At 46.2% G+C, this 19,876-nt stretch overlaps 1 protein-coding gene and 1 non-coding gene across 2 annotated transcripts in view; both read left to right on the forward strand.

The window, feature by feature from the left end:
- The window catches only part of DARS2 (aspartyl-tRNA synthetase 2, mitochondrial), a gene marked incomplete in the record, with an annotated part of 49,262 nt that overhangs the window by 8,458 nt on the left and 20,928 nt on the right, over positions 1–19,876 (forward strand). Inside the window, 7 exon segments of the mRNA XM_056532026.1 lie at positions 1,036–1,102; positions 4,747–4,848; positions 4,991–5,086; positions 5,195–5,318; positions 9,952–9,998; positions 11,486–11,592; positions 12,306–12,375. Of these exon segments, the coding sequence (XP_056388001.1) occupies positions 1,036–1,102; positions 4,747–4,848; positions 4,991–5,086; positions 5,195–5,318; positions 9,952–9,998; positions 11,486–11,592; positions 12,306–12,375 (613 nt within the window).
- On the forward strand, positions 10,163–10,297 carry LOC130283705 (small Cajal body-specific RNA 3). Its single transcript, XR_008846816.1, has one exon. It is a non-coding gene; the product is annotated as a small Cajal body-specific RNA 3 (non-coding RNA).

Consider the following 19,876-nt stretch of genomic DNA (forward strand, 5'->3'; position numbering starts at 1 on the left):
GTCTGAAATAATGAAAATGAGATAAAACACTCCATTAGATGGTCACCTGGTCCCAAAGAAATGGAGAGGTTAATCGACACCTATGTAATGTGAATGGTCAGATTTGTTCAGATATTTGAATAGTATTGTATACTAGCTTTCGCCCGCGGCTTCGCTCGTGTTAAATTTGGGGTAACATAGATTAACTTTTTACGATCCTGTAGTAATGAGGCCGCTCTGGGTAAAGTCTACGGACATCCAAACAACCCGAATTCTAACAAACATTACATCTGCTGTTCCCTGGAATTGAAGTTATCAACAGAAATGTCGCATTTATGATGAGGTGGCCCGCTTTCTCACGCTGCTTATATACTGTCCGGGTGCAGCGCGTGCAAATTTTTTCGTGTTTTGATAGATTTTTCGGAGGATTATTATTATGTAAATACAGATGCAGACAGACGTTGTTTTTATTTGAGTATCGGTGCAAATTTTTTAATTAAAAAATCAACCTAATCTTAATTCATACAAACTTCGAACCCCCGTTTCACCCCTTCAGGGGTGGAATTTTAGATAACGTTAAAACTTGTGTTTCTTTATCTATAATTGTAGGCCTAGAAACAAAGGTTCTTGCTTCAAAAATGACTTCCATACAAGTTTTCAACCCCTTTTTCACCCCCTTAAGGGTTGAATTTTGAAAAATCCTCGTCTACGACTTAAAAACAACACATGTGAAAAAATTCAGCTTTCTAGGCCCAAGGGTTTAGGCTGGGCGTTGATGAGTTAGTGAGTCAGGCCTTCTCTTTTTAGATAGAGATAGATAGATAGATAGATAGATAGATAGATATATAGAGATAGAGATAGAGATAGAGATAGATATATATATATATATTATTCAATGTGTTTGCCTTCTTGAGTGTTATCTAGATCTGCCAAATTACTACTTCTATTTGTGCTAAATATTGGAAATGTTGGTGCTTTTTTATTTAACCATCTCATCCACTGATAATGACGAATGACCATCCTGTTATTGATAGATGTCCTTTACTTGTTCTATAGGCAGGACATGTTCCTAGTGCTCAGAGACTTTCATGGGCTGATCCAGGTTATTCTTCCTTCAGATGAGGTAAGATGTGTGAATGTATTTCAGTGTTTCCCAACCAGGGTGCCTCCAGGTGTTGTAAAAGACACTGTCAGACAGAAAAGAACTGAACTTTGGCAGCTCATAAGTACTGAAAGGATTAAGATTTTGGGGACAGAGGGCGTATCCATACGCCCTCGGCATTTCCGATCACTGCCGCTCGCCGGGCGGTGATCGGACCGGGATGCCTGCTGATATCTATCAGCAGGCATCCCATGGCAATGCCTATGGGGGTCTTGAGACCCCCCCATATCGGCGATCGCAGCAAATCGCAGGTCAATTCAGACCTGCGATTTGCCGCGATCCGGGCAAATCGGGTCACTGGTGACCCGATCTCCCGGAAAATAAGACTGATCGGAGCTGTCAGAGACAGCTCCGACCAGCCTAAAGGATAGGAGCGAGGTGGCAGTGTTGCCACCCCCTCCTATCCCCTGCCATTGGTCGGTCAGGCTGACCACCAATGGCAGGAGGGGGGCGGGGGGTTAGAGTTCATTTCCCCCGCTCTGGCCACCGATTGGAAGTCGGTACAGAGCGGGGGAACATGGACGGAGAGGGGGGGGGGCATGGCCCGGCTTACCCGGACCGGCGGAGGCGGCATCAGGAACCAGCGGCGCGAGCAGGAGGAGCAGCGGCCAGAAAGTGCGGCTGAGAAGGCTGCAGTGAAGATCGCGGTGGTCTCCAAACTGTAGCCCTCCAGATGTTGCAAAACTACAACTCCCAGCATGCCCAGACAGTCAGGGATGCCGGGCGTGTAGTTCTGCAATATCTGGCCCTTCAGATGTTGCATAACTACAACTCCTAGCATTCCCAGACTGTCCAGGCATGCTGGGAGTTGTAGTTCTGCACCATCTGAAGGGCCAGATATTGCAGAACTACATGCCCAGCATCCCTGACTGTCTGGCCGTGCTGGGAATTGTAGTTTTGCAACAGCTGTAGGCACACTGGTTGGGAAACACTGAGCTAGAGTCGTTCCTAACTCAGTGATTCCAACCCGTGTGCCTCCAGCTGTTGCAAAACTACAACTCCCAGAGTGCACTGACAGACCGTACATGCTGGGAGTTGTAGTCTTGCAACAGCTGGAGGCACATGGGTTGGAATCACTGAGCTAGAGTCTGTTTTCTAACTCAGTGGTTCCCCACCAGTGTGCTTACAGCTGTTGTAAAACTACAACTCCCAGCATGTACGGTCCGTCATTGCCTTCTGGGAGTTGTCATTTTGCCACAGCTGACGGTGTACAGGGTACATTCACACGGGCGGGTTTACAGTGGGTTTCCTACAAGGAAACTTACTGTGAACCCCTGCCTGTGTGAATGTACCCTAAAAACACTACACTAACAAATAATAAAAAGTAAAACACTACATATACACCCCCTTACACGTTGCCCCCCCCCCCCCCCCCCCCCCCCCCAATAAAAATGAAAAACGTCTCATACGGCAGTGTTTCCTAAACGGCGCCTCCAGCTGTTCCAAAACCACAACTCCCAGTGTTGCCGGACAGCCATAGACTGTCCTGGCAGGCTGCGAGTCTTGCAACAGCTGGAGGCACCCTGTTTGGGAAACACTGCTGTAGGGTTCCACCCCTATTGCAAATTCCTAATTTAGGCCTCAAATGTACATGGCGCTCTCTCACTTCAGAGCCCTGTCGTATTTCAAGGCAACAGTTTAGGGCCACATATGGGGTATCTTCGTACTCACGAGAAATTGCGTTACAAATTTGGGGGGATTTTTCTTCCATTACCCTTTGTAGAAATGGTAAATTTGGGGAAAAAAACCTGCACTTTAGTGAAAAAATTTTTTTTTGTCATTTACACGTCCGAATTTAACGAAAAGTCGTCAAACACCTGTGGGGTGTTAAGGCTCACCGGACCCCTTGTTACGTGCCTTGAGGGGTGTAGTTTCCAAAATAGTATGCCATGTGTTTTTTTTTTTTTTTTTTTTTGCTGTTCTGGCACCATAGGGGCTTCCTAAATGGGACATGCCCCCAAAAACCATTTCAGCAAAATTCCCTCTCTAAAATCCCATTGTCGCTCCTTCCCTTCTGAGCCCCCTACTGCGCCCGCCGAACACTTGACATACACATATGAGGTATTTCCATACTCGAGAGAAGTTGGGTTACAAATTTTGGGGGGCTTTTTCTCCCATTACCCCTTGGAAAATTTCAAAAACTGGGTCTACAAGAACATGCAAGTGTAAAAAATTAAGATTTTGAATTTTCTCCTTAACTTTGCTGCTATTCCTGTGAAACACCTAAAGGGTTAACAAACTTACTGAATGTCATTTTGAATACTTTGAGGGGTGCAGTTTTTATAATGGGGTAATTTATGGGGTATTTCTAATATGAAGACCCTTCAAATCCACTTCAAACCTGAACTGGCCCCTGAAAAATTCCGATTTTGAAAACTTTGTGAAAAATTGGAAAATTGCTTCTGAACTTTGAAGCCCTCTGATGTTTTCCAAAAGTAAAAACATGTCAACTTTATGATGCAAACATAAAGTAGACATATTGTATGTGTGAATCAAAATATAATTTATTTAGAATGTTTATTTTCCTTACAAGCAGAGAGCTTCAAAGTTAGAAAAATGCTAAATTTTCTATTTTTTCATCAAATTTTGGAATTTTTCACCAAGAAAGGATGCAACTATCGACAAAAATTTACCACTAACATAAAGTAGAATATGTGACGAAAAAACAATCTCTGAATCAGAATGAAAAGTAAAAGCATCTCAGAGTTATTAATGTTTAAAGTGACAGTGGTCAGAATTGCAAAAAATGCTCCCGTCCTTAGGGTTATAATGGGCTCCGTCCCCAAGGAGTTAATAGAAGTAATCTACAAATCTGTTTAACTTTCTAGAGCCAGTTGAGTTATATATATAAAAAGTTTTTTCCTGGATAACGCCTTTAGGGATTGTCCTGTGAAATACAATGCATCCCCTATCTACAGGATAGGGAATAAGTGTTTGACTGCCAATCTGATATTCTGGTCGCCTCATAAATACCTACCCACACACTTCCACCACCTCACTACTACTAGAGGTGGTAGGGCGAAACGTGTCGGATTGTGAGGTGGGGGAACATCCTGAGGCAGATATAGATATCTGGGGACCCCACACCATCTCTCCTACAGCACCCTGTGTCATCTGCTGCACGGAGAAAACTTGGCTCCTTGCCTGATGACAGGCGATACAGGGGCCGGAGTATACAAGTCTGTAAGAGAGGGCGTGATGGTTGCCAAGCCCCCTCCCATAGACCCCCACGATCTCTCCTACAGCACCCTATGTCATCTGCTGATTATAGGCGATACAGGGGCCGGAGTATCGTGACGTCATGGCCCCGCTCTCATGACCTCACGATACTCCGGCCCCTGTATCGCCTATAATCAGCAGATGACATAGGGTGCTGTAGGAGAGATCGTGGGGGTCCCCAGCGGCACGACCCTCACGATCAGACATCTTATCCCCTATTCTTTGGTTAGGGGATAAGATGTCTAGGGGTGGAGTGCCCCTTTAATACTGTGGTTATATAGTGGGCAGTGTGGAGTGTATCTGCATGGTTATCTACAATATTCAGTACTATAATGCTGCTGTATTATGTATTTTTTCCTTTGGGTTTTTGTGCTTTGTGTTATCAGGTTGGCTCCGGGCTAAAGGAAACGCTAAGTGCAGTCCCATTGGAGTCTGTGCTGATGGTGACAGGTACGGTCATACCCAGGCCATCTGGTCAAGAGAATTTGGTGAGTTATCCCGTCCAGAATAAATACTGCCATATACTGTCATGAGATCAATAATATGGATTATATAACAAGAATGATGCGAGGTGAAACTATAATTACGTGCGACTAACTGTGATTATATTGAGTTTTGTTCCAATTTCAGAATATGTCCACAGGAGCGGTCGAGGTCCAAGCAAAGGAAGTTCATGTCCTCAACATCTCCAGAAAGTTACCATTCGAGATAAAAGACTCTGTGAAGGTTCTTTGTTTCTGTAAATATAAACTTGCATTATCCACAGCATTGCCATGCTGATGTATTGTGCACATTTTGTCAGCTCTGGTACGAGAATGCTTATACATTTTTTAGAAGTCGGAGTCGCTGAGAATGCAGTACCGGTACCTGGACATCCGCAGCGCCCAGCTCCAGTACAACCTCAGGCTGAGGTCCAGGATGGTGATGAAGATGAGGGAGTATCTGTGTAACCAGCATGGTAAGAATCCATGTAATGTGTTCCTACTATCGCATGTCACACCTGGCAAAAAATTACCGTATTTTTTGCCGTATAAGACGCACTTTTTCTTCCCGGGGGGGGGGGGAGTTGGTGCGTCTTATACGGCAAATACACGCCTATCGGGTCGGTCCCTGCGGCCATCAACGGCCGGGACCCGCGGCTAATACAGGACATCACCGATCACGGTGATGCCCTGTATTAACCCTTAAGACGCAGCGATCAAAGCTGACCGCCGCGTCTGAAGCCAAAGTGACATTAACCCGCCACAGTGAAATCGTGGCGTCCAGAACAGCTTACAGGACACCGGGAGGGATCTTACCTGCCTCCTTGGTGTCTGCTCCGGGCCGGGATCCCCTGCATGGCCGGCGCTCTCAATCACGTCGTCGTGCACGCCATCCCGTCATCCAATAGGAGCGGCATGCGTAGCGACGTGATGACGGCGACGGAGAGCGTGGATCTCGGAAGAAGACGTCCAGAGCGTCTGGGACACCACTGGGATGCGGCGACAGTGATGGAGCGACATCCAGGGCAGGGGTGACGGGTCTGGAGCAGTGGGGACACGTGAGTATTACCTCCTATACCAGTGCTCTTCAACCTGCGGACCTCCAGATGTTGCAAAACTACAACTCCCAGCATGCCCGGACAGCCAACGGCTGTCCGGGCATGCTGGGAGTTGAATTTTGCAACATCTGGAGGTCCGCAGGTTGAAGATCACTATTGGGTACAGAATCTTTTTATTCTAGATTTTGCACCTTTAAAATTGGGTGCGTCTTATATGCGAAAAATACGGTACTACACTTTGGCTGGGTTGACACGTCACTAAGGCTACATTCACACTGCCGTTTGTCTCCAGCAGTGTGAACCCAATTATTTTCGGATCACGAATGGCGGGAGAAAAAATAGAGCTTGCACCGTCTTTTTCTCCCATTATTCTCTAAAAAAAAAAAAGCGGGGGTCCATAGAGACCTGTTATTACCTGTTATGAAGGCCATCAAACTAGGGGGAAAAAAAAGTTTGATGGCTGTTATTGACGGGGCAGGACGGTAGTGTGAAAGGGGTCTTATGCTTTACGTTGGCATCCCGCCAAAAATGGGATGTTGACGTATCTTGTTGCACCCGGTAGCTGGTCCACTCATTCTAATGGTCCGAATGTATTCAACTAGTGACTACATTTGGGCCACTTCCTGAATGTTCACCTTTTGTTTCTAGATTGCAGCACTATAGAGTCCAGAAAAATGTGTAGAAATGGGACATGGCTGGAATGTGGTAACTAGCTAACTGCACTTAGGCCTTTAGTGTGAATGGACCCACTGCATTGAGCCACAGTTATGCACCCTTAGGGTCTCGCACTATGTATAACAGTATAGGTTTTGCACACAGTGTTGATCAACTATGTGTGTATGTATATATATATAATATGTGTGTGTGTACCGTATATACTCGAGTATAAGCCGAGACCCCTAATTTCAACCCAAAATCCCAGGAAAAGTTATTGACTCGAGTATAAGCCTAGGGTGGGAAATACATCATCCCCCCCTGTCATCATCCAGACCCGTCATTAACATCCTCATCATCATGACCGCCTGTCATCATCCAGACCCTCATCATCATCACCTGTCATCATCCCCTTGTCATCATCCCCACCCCCCTTCATCATCCCCTTGTCATCATCCCACACACCCCCCTTCATCATCCCCTTGTCATCATCCCCACCCCCCTTCATCATCCCACCCCCCCCCTTCATCATCCTCTTGTCATCATCCCACACCCCCCCTTCATCATCCTCTTCTCATCATCCGCCCTCAGTGGTCTTCAACCTGCGGACCTCCAGAGGTTTCAAAACTACAACTCCCAGCAAGCCCGGGCAGCCATCGGCTGTCCGGGCTTGCTGGGAGTTGTGGTTTTGAAACCTCCGGAGGTCCGCAGGTTGAAGACCACTGCGGCCTTCGACATCATCCAGCCCCCTCTCACCCCCCTTTAGTTCTGTACAGTACTCACCTCTGCTCGGCGCTGGTCCGGTCCTGCAGGACTGTCCGGTGAGGAGGTGGTCCGGTGGGATAGTGGTTCCGGGCTGCTATCTTCACCGAGGGCGCCTCTTCTCCGCGCTTGCGGCCCGGAATAGAGGCGTTGCCTTGACAATGACGCAGAAGTACGTTGGCAATGAACGCACCTCTGCGTCGTTGTCAAGGCAACGTGACTATTCTGGGGCCGGGCCCGAAGCGCTTAGAAGAGGCCTCCCCGGTGAAGATAGCAGCCCGGAACCACTATCCCACCGGACCACCTCCTCTCCGGACAGTCCTGCGGCACCGGACCAGCGCCGAGCAGAGGTGAGTACTGTACAGAACTAAAGGGGGTGAGAGGGGGCTGGATGATGTCGAAGGCCGCAGTGGTCTTCAACCTGCGGAGCTCCGGAGGTTTCAAAACTACAACTCCCAGCAAGCCCGGACAGCCGATGGCGTGTTGAGGGATATATCCCTCAACACACGAAGGTCATTCATTCCAAATGAACCATCGTTAGTTAAATCCATCATATGTTGAGGGATCCGTGCAATAATAATATAGAAAGTTATACTCACGTGTCCCCGCCGCTCCGGACAGTCACCGGATCGTCGCTCTTCATCGCCGCGATGACGTCGCTCCTATTGGATGACGGGACAGCGTGCGCGGGGACGTGATGACGATGAAGGAGAGTGATGCAGGGGATCCTGAAGAGGATGGTCCGGAGCGTCGGGGACAGGCGAGTGACATCTTAAACGGCTATCCGGCAGTAGCTGAAGAAGTCTGCGCTGCCGGATAGCCGTTTATGCGATGGCCCCAACATACAAAAACATTGTTTGTTGATGCTGCCTTCAACATGCGATGGCCTCTGAGAGGCCATCGTATGTTGAAATTATCGTATGTCGGGGCCATCATAGGTCGGGGGGTCACTGTAAATATATGTGTGTGTGTATACATATATATATAGATAGATAAAAAAATATATATATATTTCTGTTTTTTTTGTGTTCTTTCTTAATGCAGCTCAGTCAATTAAGGGTTGAAGAGGTTATCCAGGAATAGAAAATCAGAGCTAATTTCTTTTTAAAATGCTCCCAGACTCTACAGTTTGGGTGTGGTTCTACAGCTCAGTTCCATTGAAGAGAATGGTGCCAAGTTGTAATTCCACACACAACCTTTAGACAGACTGGGAGCAGTATTTGAAAGAAATTAGCTCTGTTTTTCTATTTCTGGATAACTCCTTTAACCCTTAAAGGGGTATTTCGGGCAAAAAGTCTTATCCCCTATCGAAAGGATAGGGGATAAGATGTCTGATCGGGGGGGGGGGGGGGGCGCTGCCGCTGGGACCCCCCGCTATCTAACTGCAGCAGCCCGCATTCTATGCGTAGCTGCGTCTGAAGTTTCGGAAACCTCCAGGCTTCCGAGGCGGGGACGTGACATCACTCCACGCCCCTTCCATTCATTTCTATGCGAGGGGGCGATACGGCCGCAACGCCCCTTCCCATAGACATGAATGGAGGGGGCGTGACATCACGTCCCCGTCTCGGAAGCCCGGAGGTTTCCGAAACTTCAGACGCAGCTACGCATAGAATTCGGGCTGCTGCAGGAAGATAGCGGGGGTCACAGCAGCGCCCCCCCCCCCCCCCCCCCCGCATCAGACATCTTATCCCCTATCCTGTCTATAGGGGATAATATGTTTTTGCCCGGAATACCCCTTTAATTGACTGAGCTGCAATAAGAAAGAACAATAAAGGGGTATTCCAGGGAAAAACTTTTTTTTTTTTCTATATCAACTGGCTCCAGAAAGTTAAACAGATCTGTAAATTACTTCTATTAAAAAAAAATTAATCCTTTCAGTACTTATGAGTTACTGGAGTTGAGTTGTTCTTTTCTGTCTAAGTGCTCTCTGATGACACGTGTCTCGGGAACCTCCCAGTTTAGAAGCAAATCCCCATAGCAAACCTCTACTACTCTGTGCAGTTCCCGAGACAAGCAGAGATGTCAGCAGAGAGCACTGTTGACAGACAGAAAACAACAACTCAACTTCAGCAGCTGATAATTATTGAAAGGATTAAGATTTTTTAATAGAAGTAATTTACAAATCTGTTTAACTTTCTGGAGCCAGTTGATATATATATATAAAAAAAAAAAAAGAAATAAAAAATGTTTTTCCTGGAATACCCCTTTAAATGCAGCAACTTCTCTCTGACGATGTGACCCTGGTGGGGGTTTATACCCATGGGTTCAAATGTGTGGATCCAAAGTGACCAGATATATTAATTGACTGTTATTTCCAGGGCAGCCAAGTGTGGCATTACACCAGTGTTTCCCAACCAGGGTGCCTCCAGCTGTTGCAAAACTACAACTCCCAGCATGCCCGGACAGCCGAAGGCTGTCCGGGCATGCTGGGAGTTGTAGTTTTGCAACAGCTGGAGGCACCCTGGTTGGGAAGCAATGCATTACACAGTGGCTATGCAAGTGGTATCTAACAAGTTGCGGTTATTTGTTTTCTTTATGCCATTGTGTATCTCTATCTGTCTTTTCAGTCTTTGCACTTTGCACTTATTTACATGTTTATGGGAAATGCTGTTTGTCCTTTTTTTTTTTGTTTTAGGGTTTGTGGATGTGGAGACCCCCACCCTCTTCAAGAGAACACCCGGGGTATGTACCTACACTATATGCTGTTATGTAGAGCCTGGTAGCGAGTGGCTCTGTGGTTAGATGTGATGATTCAGGAGTTGTTACTGACGCGCTGGAGACCCAGGTTCGAATCCCAGTGACGACTCATTGAGTCACTGTAATAAATAAAATGTAATCTATCAGATGATGGAAGCTGAATAACTCCTGGTGTGCAGGTAAAGTGTCTGCCCACTGTATGAGGCTTCCTAGAGTAATGTCTGGAGATCTCTGTCTGGCTTTGTACAGTGCGTTCTGAGCCAGATCGTTCCCCTCCGTACACTCTGTTAAAGGGGTACTCTGGTCAAAACCTTTTTTTCTTTTAAATCAACTGGTGGCAGAAAGTTAAACATATATGTCCTATTAAAAAATCTTAATCCTTCCAGTACTTATTAGCTGCTGAATGCTATAGAGGAAATTCCTGATGACATCACGAGCACAGTGCTCTCTTCTGACATCTCTGTCCATTTTAGCAACCATGCATAGCAGATGTATGCTAAGGGCCGCATGGTGGCTCAGTGGTTAGCACTGCGGCCTTGCAGTGCTGGGGACTTGGGTTCAAATCCCACTAAGGACAACAATAAATAAAGCGTTATTATTATTATAATAATGTCAGCAGAGAGCACTGTGCTCGTGATGTCATCAGAGAGCATTCCAAAAAGAAAAGAATTTCCTCTGTAGTATTCAGCAGCTAATAAGTACAGGAAGGATTAAGATTTTTTTTTAATAGAAGTAATTTACAAATATGTTTAACTTTCTGCCACCAGTTGATTTAAAAGAAAAAAGGTTTTCCCTGGAGTACCCCTTTAAGGATGAATGGTTTTTGTAAACTTTACATTAATGGTCTCTAAACTGTGGACCAGATGTTGCAAAACTACAACTTCCAGCATGCCCAGACAGCCAACTTCTGAAGATCCACAGTTAGGAGACCAACGCTTTACATGGAACAATAACCATCCAATATGCGCTACTATTAAAAAAAAAATAATGTTTTCAGATCAACTGGTGCCAGAAAGTTAGACAGAATTGTAAATTTCTTCTATATAAAAATCTTAATCCTTCCAGGACTTATCAGCTGCTGTATGCTCCACAGGAAGTTGTGTAGTTGTTTCCAGTCTGACAACAGTGCTCTCTGCTGCCACCTCTGTCCGTGTCAGGAACTGTCCAGAGTAGAAGCAAATCCCCATAGCAAACCTCTCCTGCTCTGGACAGTTCCTGACATGGACAGAGGTGTCAGCAGAGAGAACTGTGGTCAGACTGGAAAGAATTACACAACTTTCTTTGGAGCATACAGCATATAAGTACTTAAAGGATTAAGATTTTTTAATCAAGATACGGTCAGCAAAAATTGTGCATGACATGTATTTCACTCTTTAATGAGATGTAAATCTGGTTAGAAACTCTCTTTCCAATATCTACAATAGTGCAAACAATTGTAATACAGTCTTAGACATAAGCCATGCTTTTTTTAGGGTGCCAAGGAATTTTTGGTGCCTACCCAGGAGCCTGGCAAATTTTACTCCTTACCCCAGAGCCCACAACAGTTCAAGCAGCTTCTCATGGTTGGTGGCTTGGACAGGTAAGATGATGTGGATTTAAGTACAGGACTTAATAATGAGACTTGTGTGTGATGTTATATACATATAGCTACATCAGTGTTTCCCAACGATGGTGCCTCCAGCTGTTGCAAATCTACAACTCTCCGAAGGCTGTCCGGGAATGCTGGGATTTGTAGTTTTGCAACAGCTGGAGGCACCCTGGTTGGGGAACACTGATATGGATAGATATGTGTGTGTATAAAAATATAAATGATATATGCAATCTCAATGATGTTCGGAGGACGGATCAAGTTAATTCTCAGGGTTGGAAGAAATCATCACAGTGTGAGTATATTATATAAAATATGCTGTAGTGACCCCTACTGGCTGATTCTATAACTGTGCAGTGAATGTTTATAATCCATTATGACAGTGGTTTCTATACTGTGGACTACCCGATGTTGCTAAACTACAACTCCCAACATGCCTAGACATCCACAGGTTGAAGACCACTGCTTCATGAGAACTCACAATGCTCTAATCTGCTCAAAATGAAGTTAAATCCAATATTAAGCCATATGGTAAAGCTGTCCCAGTAGACCTTGGACTATGGTATTGCATGGTGGTCATATTAATCTGAATCCTGTGTCACCAGGTTATCCCACCTATCTGTTATATGGTCTTATAGTTTACTGTATTGCAAGAAATCATTGATACAGATACATAAATAGCATTTCTATCTCTGTCTCTGTAGATACTTTCAGGTAGCCCGTTGCTATCGAGATGAAGGATCAAGACCAGACCGACAGCCAGAATTCACACAGGTAAGGGATGAAGACTTTATAAAGTAATTTATTAGTATCACATAGATCCTTATCCAGAGGATGGCACAGGATGAGGGACATGGATGCTGTTTGTTTGCCACCAGCTGTTTATTTGCCAGGAACAATTGGGGCCTTTCTCGGTCGTTCTTCATTGGGGGACACCTTACTGATGGGTATATACTCTTGCCACTAGGAGGCGCTGATACTAGGAAAAAAAGTGGGCTCCTCCCTGGCAGGATATACCCGCCCACCTGCAGTGAGATAATCAGTTTTAGCTAGTGTCAGCTAGGAGGCAAGACACAGGTCTGGGAGCTCCCCAGACCTTGTCTTTTTTGTTATTTTGTAGTAAGGGATGTTTAGTTTGATTGTTTATTCCCTTTTGTTTCTTTTTTCCAGGTGGGGGTTCAGGAGCATGGCGCAACCTGTTCCCCCATATGCGGCTAAGCGGCATGGGACATAAAACTAAATGCACCGTTAACCCCTTCCCGCCAACGCCATGTGCGGCTAAGGGGCACAGGACATAAAACTAAATGCACCGTTAACCTCTTCCCGGGGTTAAGCTCCACCCGTCCACCATGCGGATGCTGGCGGCGCTCTGTAGCAGAGTGGCTCCGTCACCTCCATCCCCCCCCGCTGCCCCTGCGCTGCGGCCAGCGGGAGCTTAGTCTTGGAGCAGTGCGGCGGCTTGGCAGGTGCTACTAGGTATTCTGCCCCATACCGTCACAGCTCCTGGGGCGTCCCGCATGTGTTTTTTGTTTGAAAAAAAAAAAAAATTCAGACCATTAGCTGTAGTTTGGCACCCTCTTGTTGCCAAACTTTTATATTGCTCTTTCATTTTATTGCAGCCTTGGCCGGCCATATCATATTTGTATACATAGGATATTTCTTGGTCTCTCAGACCATTTGATGGTGTTTGGCACCCCCTTGTGGCCAATACTTGGATTGCAATTTTATTTCTATTGCTGCCTTAACTGGCCTTATCTTTTCTAATCCGGCATTGTGGCTCCCTGTCATGGCACATATGAACACCGCTGTAGCGGGTTGTTACCAGGGATTCAAGTTCCCTTGGAACCTGGGGGACATATTCTAGCAATATGTTCCCTTCTACCACTTAGTGCCATACAATGAGCAAGTTGTTTTGCGTTTCTGCCAGATGCTCAGGTTTCTTTAAGATTCCTCATCTGTCCGGTCTGCTGGCCATCCGTCTTAAGGGGTTCTTCTTGGTATGTCATGCTATGGGATTACCTTTTCCACAGACTATCGCATCTGCGGCTAGTGCTGTGGATCCCTTCATCCTGCGCACGGCCCTCGCGAATATTCCTTTGTGGCCATGGATTAGACTTGACATTATTATGCCAGACAGTAGTCTCGCCTGTTTCTCATTTCATGGCTGCCGAGTCCGTGGCTCAACACTCGGTACCCCACTGTTGATGTGAGGTGCCCGATGGTGTGACCCATAGTATACTATGGACCCTTACCAGTAAACCACACTGTGGTCTGCATGGTTTTTCACTACCGCCGGTGACACATCACAGGGTTGACGTATCTGCGGCTGGAGTCCGATACTTCACTACTCTCTGAGGTGCCCGATATTGTCCTGTTGTCTCCTAGGGACCCATACCAGTGAGCGAGACAGTGGTCTGCATGGTTGCCTACACCGCCTGTCATACATCAAACGGCTGATGTATTTACAGCTGGTTTCCGGTAACTCACTACTGTGTGAGGTGTCCGACGGGATGTCTACTTGGACCCATACCAGTAAGCCAGACAGTGGACTGCATGGTTACCTACACCGCTTGTCATACCTCAAGTGACTGATGTATCTACGGCTGGAGTGAGTTCCGGTACCTCCCTGCTGTGCAAGGGCCGACGATACGACTCATTGTCTTTTAAGGATCCATACCAGTAAGCCAGACAGTGGTCTGCATGGTTTCCTACACCTGTCACACGTCTCATGGCTGGTGTATCTGCAACTGGACTTCCGGTACCTCACTACCGTGCGAGGTGCCGATGGAAAGACTCGCTGTCCACTATGGATCCATATTAGTAAGCCAGACAATGGTCTGCATGGTTTACTAAACTGCCTGTCACACATCTCACGTCGGTTGTGTCTGTGGCTGTAGTTCCGGTGCCTCACCGCTGTGTGGGATGCCCGACGGTGTGACTCGCTATCCACTGTGGATCCATGACGGTAAACCAGACAATTGTCTGCATGTTTTCTTATGCCGCCTGTCACATGTCGCACGACTGATTTTTTTTGCGACTGGAGTTCCAGTACCCCACTGTTGTACGCTGTATACGTAGAACTGATCTAGCGTGTCCCACGGACACTATATGAGATGTCAGGGATGCATTCCACGGCTCCTCTGCCTCCCTCTATCTCCCAGAGAGTGGGGTTTCTCGGCCTCCCAGGTGCACAGTTATCGCCTGTCCGACTTTTCCATTTTTGCCAAACGCCTGGAGGTGTTCTTGTTCAGCCAGACTGTTGTCTACACTGTTTCCGCTGCCATCTGTCTCTGACCTCTAGGCGGCCGCGGAAATAACCAGGTTCCCGTACCCCATGGCTAGGTGAGGGATTTGCAGTAGGGTCTCTACGGGTGTACGGGATTGATAACAGTCGGACAATCCTTCTGCTGTTGATGGTTTTTCCTACCCCACCAGGTTGCCGTTGGATAGGCCGCACTCTAGTACCCCGCTTCCTGTGGGAGGTTGGATGGGTGTCCGGCCGGCCGGCCAGATTTTCGCACGGCTTACTACTACGTCAGGTCAACTACCATACACTTTCACTCCGTGGACAGTAGTTCAGGTTACCCACTGCCATGGTGTAGTTTCAGGTGAGTGTCCCCATGTGCCTTATGCAATGCACCACATACTGGTTTACAGGGTAACCTTCTTGGTCAGGTCCCTCTCTGCATGCCTACTACTTTGTCTACAGGCTGGTATCTCACTTCACTGCGTGTTCCGTATGTGGACCTGGTGTGTCCACAGTCCCTTTGCCATATGGTTAGACTGTGTCTGCTTGGTGTTCTACTTCATCTGGTCGCCTTACCCGTTTTTTTGCCGAGGCTGCGGTTGCAGTCCGGTGTCTCTCTTCCAGGTGCAGTCCCGCAGTGTGTGTACCTGTGGGTTCTCAGGACCCTTTCTACCTGTAAGTCACTGTGTCTACATTTTACCTGCTCCACATTCATTCTTCATCTCCTGAGTCTGCATTTGCAGCCTCGGTTTCTGGCACCATTAGGAGATGGGGGGGGGGGGGGGGGCTTTTTTCTGCAGGTCCCAGGGACTTTCTCAGCAACAGAGGCATCACTCTGTTCTCCCTCCTTAGGTTGCACTGTTGGTCTGCTGGAGGCATACCTCCCTTTCTGCTAGTCCTTTGGATGTCTGCGGTTTTCTTTTTGGTACCCCACTGTTTTCGTGGGGTGCTCATGTCTGTGTTCCTACATATGCTATGACTGCTTTGTAGGTGTAGAACCCACCTTTCCCTTTGTTCGGTGGGGGTTCCTCGAGGCTTCCGGTGTTTTTGATTCCGCAGTTCTGCGGCGGTTGAGCACTTCTGTTCTGTCATGGGGCCTGCTGGGGCGACGGATAGTTCAGCTCCTTCCTATGCCTCCAGGTGTTTTTTTTTTCAGGGGTTTCTGTATAGGGGGGCTCAGGCACCTATTCGTCACTGTCTGGAATGGATCTCAATATCTCTTATATTTTTTGCCCAGCTCCAGTGTACAGGATTCTGATCCCTCTTGGGACACAAGGTGGCTCCTCCAGACAGAGATGGGTTGCCGTCGGGACCGGGGGGTCCTGTCCTCCCAGTGCTTGTCCTGTGCTGTGGGGAAGCATTTCCCTGCTCCTCCTGCGCCTGGCGCACTTTGCCAATTCCCCTTCCATAGGGGGTATAGGGATCAGTGTGCTTGGCAGGGGTCTGTGCTAGGGATCGACCGATTATCGGTTTGGCCGATATTAACGATTTTGGACGTTATCAGTATCGGCAATTACCTTGCCGATAATCCGATAATGCCCCACCGCACCACACCACGAACAGCTGTACAGCAGCAGGAGGGTCCCTTAACTGCCTCCTGTTGTCCGATGACTGCTCAGTGCATGAGATCCAGACATGAGCAGTCAAGCGGCAGAATCATTGACCAATGGTTTCCTATGAGAAACCATTGACCAAGGTAAAAGATCAGTGTGTGCAGTGTTATAGCCCCCTATGGGAGCTATAGCATTACAAAAAAAAAGTGAATAAAGATAATTTAACCCCTTCCCTAATAAAAGTTTGAATTGCCCCCCTTTTCCCATAAAAAAAAGTGTAAATAAAAATAAACATGTGGTATCGCCGTATGCGTAAATATAAAAATATATTGTTAATTAAGCCGCACGGTCAATGACGTACGCGCAAAAAAATTCCAAAGTCCACAATAGTGTATTTTTAGTCACTTTTTATATCATGAAAAAATGAATAAAAAGCGATCAAAAAGTCTGATCAAGACAAAAATGGTACTGCTAAAACTTAAGATCACAGTGCAAAAAATGAGCCCTCATACTGCCCCAAACACGGAAAAATAAAAAAGTTATAGGGGTCAGAATATGACAATGACAATGTAGTTATGATTTTTTCTAGAAGTACGACAAAATCAAACCTATATAAGTAGGGGATCATTTTAATCGTATGGACCTACGGAATAAAGAGAAGGTGTAATTTTTACCGAAAAATGTACTACGTAGAAACGGAAGCCCCCAAAAGTTACAAAATTGTGTTTTTTCTTCAATTTTGTCACACAATGATTTTTTTTTTTTCCGTTTTGTGGTAGATTTTTGGGTAAAATGACTGATGTCATTACAAAGCAGAATTGGTGGCGCAAAAAATAAGCAATCATATGGATTTTTAGGTGCAAAATTTGAAAGAGTTATGAGTTTTTAAAGGTAAGGAGGAAAAAATGAAAGTGCAAAAACAGAAAAACCCCTGGTCCTTAAGGGTCCTTAAGTTAAAAATGAAAGAAGCGATCTGAGATTGGTTGCTATCGGCAACTCAGCAACTATTCCTCTGGACAGGTTTTGCTAAATCTCCCCCCTATACTTTTAGCAGGTCAGAACAAAGCAGTCAGCTGATGATCCGTGTAATAGGGCCACACACAGTCTAATAGGGCCCTAAGATTGACCATGGTTCCCACTGATCAGGGGTGTAACTATAGGGGGTTTAGAGTAGCAGTTGCTGCAGTCCCTGATGCCTAAGGGGGCCCCAAAGCACCTCTGCCTCATAAGAGACCAGTAATATAATTGGCACATGGGGCCCTGTTGCAGATTTTGCATTGGGGCCCAGAAGCTACAAGTTACACCTCTGCCACTGATATAACCTTAAAGGGGTATTCCAGGCAAAACCTTTTTTTATATATATCAACTGGCTCCGGAAAGTTAAACAGATTTGTAAATTAGGAAACAAAAGAGGAAGAAATATGTGCAGCTCACAATTATATCACCTACCGAGGACAAAAGAGTAATGCACCTATACCTATGGTGCCAATAATAAATATTAGAAAAAGAGACAAAAATACCCAGACCTCAAGGAAGGTAAACTATATGAATCCATTGAAGGAAACAAGGATCGTGCTTCAATTATAATAGGATATACAGAATTTATTAAAAATTGATACAAAATATAAAATATTCCACCTCACAAGGGGCCCCTTGTGAGAGGAGTAGACAATGACCTAAAATAGACAATCACTGGTAACTAATTAATATCACAGAATGCACTATTAGACTGGAACAGTTATAGACAAATTGCACTGAAATAGTGAAGGCAAAATATACTGATATGGACTGAAAGAGTTAAAGACCCTTGAATTGCCGGAAAGTCTCTTGGAAAACAGTCCTTTTCACTGGAGAGAGATAATGTAATATTGTAACAAGTTCCTCTTAATGGATGGCAATGAAACAATGTTTGGGGTGTTACACTGAGGAAGTATTAGAGTTCACAGTTGTTAGTTTCACTGTATCACTGTGTTAGGACAGATAACAGGCAGCTTGGTGGTACATTACCGGTCCTGAGAGCGGAAGACTCCCGAGAGGCTGGATTGGTGGTACATTACCGGTCCTGAGAGCGGAAGACTCCCGTGAGGCTGGATTGGTGGTACATTACCGGTCCTGAGAGCGGAAGACTCCCGTGAGGCTGGATTGGTGGTACATTACCGGTCCTGAGAGCGGAAGACTCCCGTGAGGCTGGATGGATCTAGCACTTGGATGGTCACTGTAGGTGGGCTACCTCCGAGTCCCGGCGCTGGCAGACGTCGGGGATGGACACTTTCAGAGGTGGCTCTCGCTGGTGGAAAAGTCCTGCCGTGGAGACCAGGTCTGCAGCAGACCGGTAGTAGATGCCTCTGCCTCGTGAGGGTGGCGTGTGATGTCAGTGCCAGCACCTGCAGGATGTGCTTTGATTCCACAGCTCGCTGAGGATCCACTCAGAACTAGATGTAAGAAAGGGTCATTCATATACCCTGAAACGCGTCTAGTCAGTTTGCGGACTATCACTGACTGTACTTGGCACTTAAATTTTATCTGGACATACCTCTTTGGCCTTACTGGTCCGGTCCGGAGACAACCCTGTTGATCTTGCCGCTCCGGTCCATAATTTACATCTAGTTCTGAGTGGATCCTCAGCGAGCTGTGGAATCAAAGCACATCCTGCAGGTGCTGGCACTGACATCACACGCCACCCTCACGAGGCAGAGGCATCTACTACCGGTTTGCTGCAGACCTGGTCTCCATGGCAGGACTTTTCCACCAGCGAGAGCCACCTCTGAAAGTGTCCATCCCCAACACCTGCCAGCGCCGGGACTCGGAGGTAGCCCACCTACAGTGACCATCCAAGTGCTAGATCCATCCAGCCTCACGGTAGTCCTCCGCTCTCAGGACCGGTAATGTACCACCAATCCAGCCTCACGGGAGTCTTCCGCTCTCAGGACCGGTAATGTACCACCAAGCTGCCTGTTATCTGTCCTAACACAGTGATACAGCGAAACTAGCAACTGTGAACTTTAATACTTCCTCAGTGTAACATACCAAACATTGTTTCATTGCCATCCATTAAGAGGAACTTGTTACAATATTACATTATCATCTCTCCAGTGAAAAGGACTGTTTTCCAAGAGACTTTCTGGCAATTCAAGGGTCTTTAACTCTTTCAGTCCATGTCAGCATATTTTGCCTTCACTATTTCAGTGCAATTTGTCTAACTGTTCCAGTCTAATAGTGCATTCTGTGATATTAATTAGTTACCAGTGATTGTCTATTTTAGGTCATTGTCTACTCCTCTCACAAGGGGCCCCTTGTGAGGTGGAATATTTTATATTTTATATCTATTTTTAATAAAATCTGTATATCCTATTATAATTGAAGCACAATCCTTGTTTCCTTCAATTGATTCATATAGTTTACCTTCCTTGAGGTCTGGGTATTTTTGTCTCTTTTTCTAAGATTTGTAAATTACTTCTATTAAAAAATCTTAATC

The sequence above is a fragment of the Hyla sarda genome, chromosome 7, assembly GCF_029499605.1.
Source record: "Hyla sarda isolate aHylSar1 chromosome 7, aHylSar1.hap1, whole genome shotgun sequence".
In the NCBI taxonomy this organism is placed as follows: Eukaryota; Metazoa; Chordata; class Amphibia; order Anura; family Hylidae; genus Hyla; species Hyla sarda.